This window comes from Pteropus alecto, unplaced genomic scaffold (assembly GCF_000325575.1).
Source record: "Pteropus alecto unplaced genomic scaffold, ASM32557v1 scaffold164, whole genome shotgun sequence".
In the NCBI taxonomy this organism is placed as follows: Eukaryota; Metazoa; Chordata; class Mammalia; order Chiroptera; family Pteropodidae; genus Pteropus; species Pteropus alecto.
Genome location: NW_006439568.1, coordinates 23,314,909 through 23,326,692, shown reverse-complemented (window position 1 = coordinate 23,326,692; position 11,784 = coordinate 23,314,909). Strand labels below are relative to the sequence as shown.

General features: G+C 33.8%; 1 protein-coding gene across 4 annotated transcripts in view; it reads right to left on the bottom strand.

Moving 5' to 3' along the window:
- The window catches only part of STK3 (serine/threonine kinase 3), a 281,612-nt gene that overhangs the window by 67,829 nt on the left and 201,999 nt on the right, over positions 1 to 11,784 (bottom strand). For all 4 annotated transcript variants that reach the window (XM_025050109.1, XM_015593063.2, XM_025050107.1 and 1 more), the window contains one exon: positions 6,905 to 7,080. In XM_025050109.1, the coding sequence (XP_024905877.1) occupies positions 6,905 to 7,080 (176 nt within the window). The remainder of the gene's footprint in view (positions 1 to 6,904; positions 7,081 to 11,784) is intronic.

Genomic DNA, 11,784 nt, shown 5'->3' with positions numbered 1-11,784 from the left:
GTAGTGAAAGTACAATGTGTCACATACACTCAAGTTCATGCCACATGTACACCTGTAATCATAAACTCTTATCCAGGGCTATCCACTAAAACATTTGAGATTTTGTGTTTATTTCTTCTTTACCTTAGAAGAAATAAATCTGAAATATCTACAGTTATCTTTTGTTAGCACATATACTTTGTTAACACTCTTGCAAACATCTGGAAATACTTAACGATAATCATTTAATTAATGCAAAGCTAATCGATGACAATATGCTTAAATACTTGACTCAACTGAAGTGGTTTCCTCAGTCCACACAATGAAGGACTGAAGAGAACAAGAAGTCCTTTGACTAAGGAGTACACTACAAGGGAAACTTCCAGCCAATGTTTCTTTGCAAAGCAAAAACATTATCTGTATTTAAGTAAATAAAGCAGATGATAGTATATGGCTACACAGGTAAAAACTGGTAGATGCTGCTGGCTCAAGTTTTTCTCTCATGGTTGTACGGGGCCTGTGTTGCTGAAGGCTTTCCACAGGGCTGGTGTGGCTGCAAGTGTTTTTGTGAGCTCTTGTACTCCACCATGTCTCCACTTTATTACCCTTCATAACTGCTGGCTGCTCTAGGAGGGTGAAAAGATCCTGAGAAAGAAACATTTCTTCAGAACAAGGGACTTATTCCTAAAATGCCCATGGTGGCTCCAGCAGCAGGGCGGGTACTTTCTCTGGGTTTACTGCTTTCTGCGTTTTGTAGCAGTGAGGACTTTTTGTTGTTGCTTGGTTGGTTTTCTGTTTACCTATAACCATGCTGACTTGCCAATCCAGAATCAGAGGTAGGACTGCAAAAATCTTAGAAAAGTCTGAGGCAAATTCGCACTTGGAGAAGGGGATTTTTTTTCCCCTCTGCCCCAATGATTAAGACTTTTTTTCCAGTGCTGCCCTGGAGAATTCTTGTGTCCCTTAGCTCAAAACAAACAAACAAACAAAAAACTCCCCAAATTGAATGAATATTTAAGAATCATAGTAATCAAATGTTAACTTACAATTCAGTTAGAGTCAAAAACAAAAAATTGTTAATCGACTTAATTCTTCTTATACTAGTAATTATTGTCAACCCAACTGCTTTTTTAAAAAAAAATTGGAACCAGTATAGTGGGTTAACAGATGGCTTTTAAAGTTTTTGTTCTTATTCCAAAATCTTTACGTATATCTCTATTAAAGTATGATACTATAACTTCTGCAAAACATGATCGACACGCTCTCTATTTAACACTGAACAATCTGGATGCTAAGGCTGTTTGGAAATAATTCTAACAAAAACTGAAACATTATACTAGTGCTATAATAAACAGCTTTGCCTTTTACATTTGTTTTCTAAATCTTCATAGGCATACCCTAAACAGAATTTTCTTAGTAGAGTTAAAATAATTGGTTCAATTAGCCCAAATATATTTTATCCTAACTTTATACTACCCTAAAATTGGTGAAATCATAAATTAATTCTCCTGTCATCTCATTACACCCAGGAACATAATATGAAACAACAGTTCACAGAAAATCCAAAGGACAAATGTTAAAAAAAAAATACACAAACTGTGTTGTGGACGGGCTTTAAGATAAAGAATGCTTCCTCCTACTCTGGACATCTGTCTAGCAGGTGCCTCCCTGAGTAAGTTTTATCCTTTGGGAATATGCTCTGAATACTACAAAAGACAATGAAGTGTTCTCTTTCATTCTTCTTTCATGAAACCTTTTTTCCTCAATGTAGAAGGATAAGCCTTCTATGTCCTGGAAATATGGTCAAAATAACTTTAGGTTGTTTTAAGCAATTTCTATTTAACAGACATAGGAATCACATAAAATCCAGTTCTTTTGGAAGGCAGCCTTGAGATACAGCATAAAGAGGAAAGATAAACACATAAACCTTAGCACGCTGTTTACTTTGATGAGTCACATTTTTTAACATTCTATATCTAATGTATGATGAAATGAGTAAGACCAGATTTCTCTTATTATTACCAGCTGGTGTCTTAAGTAGAAATCTGTCTTTGCTTTTACTGCATTTTCTTATTCTGTAAGCAAAGTATTCTACTGAACCCTTTACACTCTGCCCTACCTATGCTTCCGCTTTTCCTACTCTCTTTTAGCTTCTCTTATATACTTTTTGTCTTTTACCACACTCACTACTACTCCTAGCAATTCTTTATTCATCTGGCAATCCTTCCTTTATTCATCTATTTATTCCCACTTACACTATCCCCAGTAGATAATACACTTTCCACTTTCCTCAAAGTGATGAGGGGTTGAGCAGTTCCAGTTGACAGGTTTGGTAAATGTTGGGGAAGGAGGAACTGCCCTAGTCCCTCTGTCCGTCCCCTCATTTCCCTTTTAAGGCTACATGCCCTGCATAAGTCAGAAAAGAAATTATCCTGGAAAAACAGGATCTAGTTATAGCATTTGTTGAAGCCTCTTCCCTATTGTGAGGACATTTTCCTTTTTTTTTCATAAGTTGAAAATATTGTAAGCCAAAAATACATTTGATACACCTAACCTCCCAAACACTATAGCTGAGCCTAGCCTACCTTAAACATGCTCAGAACGCAAATGTGGCAACACAGTACACTGGAGAGTATTCGCTGTTTACTCTAGTGACGGCATGCCTGACTGGGAGCTGTGGCTCGCTGCTGCTGCCCAGCATCATGAGAAGATCTCATATCACTTATCACTAGCCCTGGAAAAGATCAAAATTCAAAATTTGAAGTACTGTTTCTATTGAATGCATATCACTTTCACACCATCTAAAGTTGAAAAGTCATTAAGTCAAACCATAGTAAGTCAGGGACAGTCTACATTATTTCAAGCCTATTTCACATAACTGGTTTCCCCATCTCTCGTCTTTTCCTTTCAATCAAATCCTGCCATTAAGATTAATATTCTTAAAACACTTCACCATGTCATTCTCCAGCTTAAAAACTTTCAATGGTTTTCTACAATCTATGAAATACAAATTCAGACTTTGCAATCTTTCACTCACGGCTTCTACCATCTGATCATTTCCACCTTATCTCCCATATTGTTCCAAATGAACCTGAAGGTTTCTACTTCATTGTTACCCAATACAACTTGTAGTTTCCTATATCGAAGCTTTTTATTACATGCATCATTCTTTGTAGTGCCTGCATTCCCTCCTGCTGTCCATCTTTCAAAGCTTAAACAAAATCTCCCTCCACAACAGTATAATTTCATAAACTACTCCAGCCTTTACTGAGTATGCCTCTTATGCAAAACCATATGATATCTGAAGTACTGCTCTGGATTACAACTTAATACTTAATTTATATCTTGTCTTCTTAATTTAAAAAATTAAGATATATATATATATCTCTCCATAGTGCTTAGCAGATACTAAAGCAGAAAGTAGAACATTTCTTAAATTTGTTTTCTAACAAATTTTGGAATTTTCAGATAGGATTCCAAAATCTTGATTCCAGACTGGCCTTCTGACATATTTTGACTAACAAAATATGGTAGAAGTTACACTATGCAAATATTTTTTCCCTTTTATTTACTTTTTTATTGTGGTAAAATACATGTAAGTTGAAATCCACCATTTTAATCATTTAGGTGTACAGTTCAATGGAATTTAGCATATTCATATTGTTGTGCAACAATCATGACTATCCATCCTGAACTTTTTCCATCTTGCAAAACAAATTCTATGCCTGTTAAACAGTAACTCCCCATCTCCCCTCTTATTCCAGCCCCTGGCAACTACCATTCTATTTCCTATCTCTACAAATCTGACTACTCTAGGTATCTTATGTAAGTGGACTCACACAGTATACGTCCTTTTGTGACTGGCTATTTCATTTAGCATAATATCTTCAAGGTTCGTCCACGTTATAGCACATGTCAGAATTTCTTTCATTTTTAGGATGAATACTATTCCACTGTATGTATATACCACATTTTATGGCCATTTGGGTTGCTTCCACCTTTTGGCTATTGTGAATAATGTTGCTATGAACGTGGATGTACAAATATGAGTTCCTGCTTTCTCTTCTTTTGGGCATATACCCAGCAGAATTACAGGATCACATGGTGATTCCATTAAATTTTTTGGAGGAATGCCATACTGTTTTCTACAACAGCTAAACCATTTTACATTCCCACCCACAGTGCACAAGGAAGGGTTCCAACTTCTTCACATCCTCACTAACTTCTCCCCCTACCTCGTGTGTGTGTGTGTGTGTGTGTGTGTGCGCACAATAGCCATCTTAATGGGTGTGAAGTGGTACCTCATGGTTTTGATTTGCATTTCTCTACCTATTAGTGATATTAAGCATCTTTTCATTTGTTAATTTTTTTGTTGTTCTTGAGATGGAGGAGTGCTTTATATATCCAGGATGTTATCACTTTATTGAATATATAATTTGCAAATGTCTCCCATTGACTGGGCTGCCTTTTCATTCTCTAGTAGTGTCCCTTGATGCACAAAAGTTGTAATTTTGCAATAGTTCAATTTATTTATTTTTTTCTTTTGTTGCCTGTGCTTTGGTATCACATCTAAGAAATCATCATCAAATGCAATGTCATGAAGCTTTTCCCCTATGTTTTTTTCAAGGAGTTTTATAGTTTGTTATGTTTAGATCTTTGATTCATTTTTAGTTAATTTTTGTATAGGGTATGAGGTAAAGACTCAACTTTATTCTTCTGCATATGGATATCCAGTTTTCCCAGCATCATTTGTTGACAAGATTATTTTTTCTTCATTGAATGATCTTGGTACTCTCGTCAAAAACCATCTGACTATATATGTTTATTTCTAGACTCTCTATTCTCCATTGGTTTATATGTCTGTGTGTTTTGATTACTGTAGCTTTGGTTTTGATTACTATGGCTTTACAGTAAGTTTTGAAATCAGGAAGTATGATACCTCCAACTTTCTCTTTTTTCAGATTGTTTTGACTATTCAAGTCCCCTAAAATTCTTTATGAATTTTAGGATGGATTTTTTCTATTTCTACAAACAAAAGTCATTCGGATTTTTATAGAGCTTACATTAAATCTACAGATTGCTTTAAACAATACTGACATCTTAGCAATATTAAGTCTTCCAATCCATGAGCATGAGATGTCTTTCCATGTTTTGCTGTCTTCTTTAATTTCTTTCAGCAACGTTTTGCAGTTTTTAGTGTTCAAGTCTTTCACTCCCCTGGTTACAATTCTTCCTAAGTATTCATTCTTTTTGATGCTATTATAAATGGACACTGTGCAGATTCTAGGCATAGGTCTCAAGAGGTCTTACAGCTTCTACTATTATCCTCACAGCAGGCTCCTTTGCCACATGAAAACCCCAGGCTTGCTTGATAGAGTCATATGGCCTAGCCAACTGTCAGCACGACTGCCAGACACAAGAGTGAGGTAATTTTGGATCATTCAGCTCCACTCAAATTGCCAGGTGACTGCAGCCACTGGCGACACCTCAGGTGAGACCAGCAAGAGAACCTTCAGCTGAATCTAGTCAAATTGCTTATCCACAAAAGTATGAGCAAATAAAATTATTTTAAGCCATTAAGTTTTGGGGGTGGTCGCAAAAACTAACTGAAACAGAAGTAAAAAATTTTATTTGCTATTTCTTAATAATGATTCATTACTTCGTAGTTCATTTCAAACTGTTTCCCAGAGGCTATTAAGATTTATTCCAACTGAGACAAGACAGAGTACTTTGAAGCTAAATATTCTACATAATTCATCATGTCCATGAATGATTTAAAGCTTGAATGTCAGCATTCTAAATAATTTAGAATTTTTTAAAAAGTAGATAGCTTAAAGTGAAATCTTACAAGAACTACAGAAATACAGATTTTACTTTTTAATTTATAACTTCAAAATTGAAAAATAGTAAGTAGATACTATAATTAATGTTTTTTGGTTAACCTATGCTACTGCTAATATTTGCTAGCAATTAGTACTAAATTTAGTGAGGAAAGATTTTGAAACTTTATTATTGATTATTAAAAACTCAAATGATCACAACATTTAGGAGAAAAGTACTTAACATTAAGAATATTTGTAATCCCAAAGCATTTAGAGACATGTTGACTAAGCAAAATGACTTAATATTACTTAAAAATTTTAAAGATCTATATATCTATAATTTTATTTACTTATAAGCAAATGTACTCATTAATAAATATAGTTATAAAGAACTGTAGTTACTTTATGTAGAAAAATCTTACAGAATAATATGAAAAGTAACATACTATTTAAATATGCTAAAGTGGAAATTTACTCCACAAAAATTTCTATTTCATTCAAGAACTCATTTTGAGAATTTACTCTCTCAAGATGTGGAAAGAGCTGCTTTAAAACTGTTTAACTGTATTACATGCATTCTTTAAAAGAAATAAAAAGGAGCAAGGCAAAAGAAATAAAGGGAAAATGCAATGAAAGAGGTGTTAAGGTATAGTTTTATATTGAAGTTTATATGCTAACTAGATACAGAATAGGGCTTTATTTCTGACAAACCAGCTGGAATTAATACTTGCCTCAGTTAACCTTCAAAGTTGAGGCAAATTTTTCCATGTCTATGTTATAAATGTTTTTGCATCATTTGTTTTAGAAATTAATTTACTGTCAGAAGTATCTCATATTTGTATTAAAAACATCTTTTGAAATAGTTGTCATTTTAATATTAAAGAGTCTGAAATATTTCTTTAAATGTGGGCTATGATTTATTTAACTATAATCAACTATTTACATTTCTCTGCAAGTAAATTTCTATAAGCGAACTAAATTTCACCATTCCTATACTCACATTCAGTCTATAATTTTATACACACACATACAACTAAGCTTCTCAATGTGACAATAAAATAAAGAGGGACAAAACATAAATAAGAGAATTAAAATGTACTTACAAAGTCAAAGTCTCCATCTTGAGGAACTTTCCAGTTATCAGGAAAAACATTTTTGGACATAGGGAAGGGTTCATGCATGTTCTGATTACAGTTTTCATGACTCTTATTTTTGAAGTCCTGTTTATCAAAGTAGTCCATAAAAGACGGTCTTTGTACTTGTGGTGCAGTTGCATTTCCTTAAGTAAACAAAGAACATAAGGAGGGTATAAGTTCTTACATTTAAAGAAGTATGATTTTTATTAAGTATAATTTTTTATCGAGTAATATAATAAACTTGCACTGGTCAGATTCAAAGCCAACATAGTTATTTTAATGAAAGACAAAATAAAATAAGACAAGAATGAAAAAATGAATATATCCAAATAAAAATTTGGATATATTTAAATAAAAATTCTACTAATGATTAGGCAGAGATCCACTATATTCTTAGATCGTAGAAAGATTTCAAAATTTTGGCAGAATCTTTATCATAACTTTATTTAAAATTATTTCAGATGTATTTGAAATCTGTCAAAGAAAATAAAATTTTAAAACCTGTATTATTTTGAAATATTTAAGCCTGCATTGTTATTGTCACTGTACACCACTATCAGGTGTAAGAAATTACAAGGACATACCCAGGTTCCTCTTATATCTCTTTGCTTCCTCATAGTCTTTCTAGCTAATTCCACTTCCTCCTGGACTCCCATGGTTTTGCCTGTCAGTACCTGTGACTCCCAACTCTATTTCTCCACCCAGAACTTGCTCCTAAGTTCTATATCTGACTTTCCCATTGCTTACTATTAGACTACTGGATCTGAGGTGAGTTAACTTAACAGTTCTAAAGCTAAATTCAAGGTCTTTCCCCGCAAACCCACTGTTCATCTATAAAGTCAACATTATTTACTCAACTGCCAAAGTGACATAAAGAACTAACCCAGATTCCTCACTTCCCATCACACAACAGTGATTATTAGGTCTTTTTAATTCTACTTCTCTATACAACTGTTTAAATCTAACCCCTTTTCCTCTACCTACCACTGCTATCCTCTTTTTAGCTCCTAATCATTTCTTGCCAAGGCCATTGCAGGAACCTTCAAACTTGTCTCCCTACTTCATCCAGTTTTCAGTTTCATACTGATAACAATTTCTTTCGAAATCCAAATCAAACTGTGTCATTCTTCTGCTTAGAATCATTTTCTACACTGACTAAAATGGAAAATAAACATTTGTCATAACTAGATTTTTTTCATCTGGCTGGTATGGTCTTGATCACTGGTTTTCAAACTGAATTCCTTAAAGCCCTAGAGTTCCAAAAAAAGGTCCCATAGGCCACCACAAAGATATTTTCTGTACAGTTCTCCAGATAGTAAGTGACATACCTTCTTCTTAAACGTTTCACCATTCCTGTACTCACATACAGTCTATAATGGGAAGTACACTACCCCATAAGAAAGCCTGTTGCGCAACTCTAAGTTACAAAAGTATTTTTTTAATTATGACCTTGAAAGCTGTTCTTCTGTAATTTACACTCATATTCCAAGTAAATTCCTCTTTCCTATACCAGTTCATCAAATATTTGAAAAGAGAGATAAATGGCTTCTGTCTTGGTTGTTTTTTTCCAGGTGCAACACCTCCAGTTACCTTTATATTACATGTTTTTCTGACGCATCATCATTTTGTTTACTTACCTATAGAGACATTCCAGTCTCTCCATCGGAGTTAATATTACTAAAAGTAATCTGGCCAATCGATTGAATGCATCTGTAACAGAATCAATGCAACTTAAAACTATCATTACCATTATCACAACTAAGTAACATTGTTGGCTCAGGATGAGCTGTAAGTTAATTTTGGTCAAAAAAATACAGTGCTAAAAATCTTTATTTTTACTCTTTAGGAATTATGAGATGGAACTGAACTGATGCCTACTATATGTGGTAAATCAGCGAATATGGAATTGTTTAAACTAAAATAAAAGGTCTCTGGCCATGCTAGCCTGGACAAGCCCGATCCCGTCTGATTTTGGAAGCTATGCAGGGTTGGGCCTGGTTAGTACTTGGATAGGAGACCGCTTAGGAAGACTAGTTCTATAGGCATAAAAAATAAAAAATAAGGGATTGTAAGCTGACATGGTCCTTGCAGTCTGTGAGGTCAACCAAGGGTTGCCTCGCCTAAAAACTAAAATAAAATAAATTAAAATAAAAGGGTCGGAGGTGAGGAAGTTGTTTGGCAAGCAAGCATCTTACCTCCCCTTTACTTTCTCTAGCTTTTAGATCTCTGTGTGCATTATTTGGTGGCTTTGAAGTTTAAGTGAATTTGCTCAGGTAAGGAAGGATATAAGAGAGATTGATAATGGCAGTATTTATTCATATGAAAATTTTCACTTCATTGTCAACATGACATGACTTTATCAAAAGTTTTTATTGACTTCATTACATATATATATATATATATTTAAACTATGGTAAAATACACATGAAACTGATCCTATTAACCATTTTTAAAGGTACAGTAGTGTTAGTGCATCCATATTGTTGTGGAACCATCACCACCATCCATCTCTAGAACTCTTTTCATCTTGCAAAACTGAAACTCTATACTCATTAAACAACAAATCTCTATTCTCCCCTCCCTGCCAACCCCAGAAACTACCATTCCAGTTTCTGTATCTATGAATTTGACTACTCTAGCTATCTCATATAAGTGTAATCAATACAGTTTTTGTCTTTTTACGACTGGCTCATTTCACTTAGCTTAATGTCCTCGAGGTTCATCCATGTTGTAGCATGTGTCAGATTCCCTCCTTAAGTTAAATAATATTCCATGATACATATCTATCACATTTTTTTTTTATCCATTCATCTATCAATGAACACTTAGGTTGCTTCCACTTTTGTTTATTGAGAATGATGCTGCTATGAGCATGGGTGACAAACATCTCTTTGAGAGGAAGTTTTCCTTTATACATGTGCAGATCCTATTTGCAAGTGATCTTATTTCTTTTTCATTTTCTTATGGGTGTTTTGATGGTTGAGCCTATCTCTACTCAAGTAAATCATTATTGTATAATATAAGTAAACATGAATAATATAATTATTAGCAAAAATGTTTGTTTTTTATTTTCAGCCCATGAATTATGTCTTTTAAATGTTTCTATCTTTATCTTTTCATTAAACTAGTATAAATTCCTTAATAAAAGAACCCAAATCCTTTACCCAAATAATTTCACAAATAACTATGACCATCAGCGAGTGGTTCTGACTACATACAGATGTTCAACATTGATGGCCATAAGGAGGAGCTAAAGAGATGGTATATGGTTTTTCAACATCATGACTTTTGAATGAGTAGAGACTACTAGTATTTATTTCATTATTAACAACTGTATATTGGCATAATAAATTTGAAAAATTATGTGACTATAATTTCAGTATGATCTGTCCTAGTAGAGTCAAAGGAATCTGACATTCAGAATATTCACGTATTAGTGGAAAAATAGGAAAAAAAACTGTTTATCTGAAGACTCATTCTCCAACTAGAGCTGCTCAGGCTTTAGAAGATTTGAAAGTAAGTGTGACAAGACATATGGGACCCAAATGATACCCACTGAAAAGATACTGAAACATTCCATCAAAATTAGGATAGTATAAAACACCAATATTCACAGTAAACCTTCAGAAGTTAGAACACTTTCATATCCCACATACAAAACTGATGAAAAAGGAACTCCTTAGGGATTTGATCAAGATATCAGCCAGAGCCACCTTAAGATTTCCTGTCGATCAGGCTTTACTAGTATGTCACAAATGAATAAAATATATGGGAGAAAAGGTATAATATTTTAATGATCAATAAATGTTATATAAAGATTTTGTATTTATGGTATTTTATCTTCAACTTTCTTCCCTAAAAACTCCTATTGTTAAATAAAGAAATTGATTAATTTGACAAGGTTACATTACTGACATTTGGACTGGACACATACATTCCATTAACATTTTCAAAAGATGTAAGAACCCTTGATTTGTCTCTGAGTTTCATCATTATAAGACATCTTTCTCTATCTTCAGAACTGAAATCTGGTTCCTATGGCAACCTTTTATTCTGAAACAGAGTCCAGGAATTTATCCTCAATTATTCTCCACCTTTGACCTTTTTATGAGAATAATAAAATATTACAAGTATAGCTCAACAAATTTTCTACAAAATAATTGAGCAAATCAAATCATGGGGGTGGGGATATAATGCCTTAAAGGAAGGCTTTGATTGATATTCTTTTTTTTTTTTTTAAGAAAAGAGTAATTTTGTAATAGAACTACGTATCTATTTGTGTTGTAAGTTCTCATTTTAATCAGCTAAACTTAAAATGGATCACATGCATAAAGATATCTAAAAACTTGACCGTTTGATATACAAGGGTTATTGATGTTTATATAGTAAAATCAGAATCAGAGAAGAGAGTAAAAATGGTTTCTTTGGGAAATAACTGCTCCTAAAGTAAGAAGCTCATGAATTTTACCATTATGAACTACATCTGACAAACGTAAAGAAAATGTTTCATTGAAGTAAATTTCTAGATAGCATTCTTTAAAAAATAAATTCAGCTTATGGAGGTGCTTTTGTAAAAACAAAACAAAACAAAACAAAACCACATTATGGCACCACTAATCCACTGAAGGAAAGAGTACCCCCTGATCAGTGCCAGTGCCCTTCCTCAGCCCCCCGCCCTTCAGGCTAGGCCTACGCTGCTCTTTTCCCTCCAGTCAGGCTGGCTTCACTGCAGACTCTAGTTAAGTCGTCTTTGCTTTCTCCTCAACTAGAAAGTATGTAACTCTTTACCCCAGAATCTTTACTAATACCCTGGTGCTGTAATGAAATAGTGGTCTTCTGATATACCA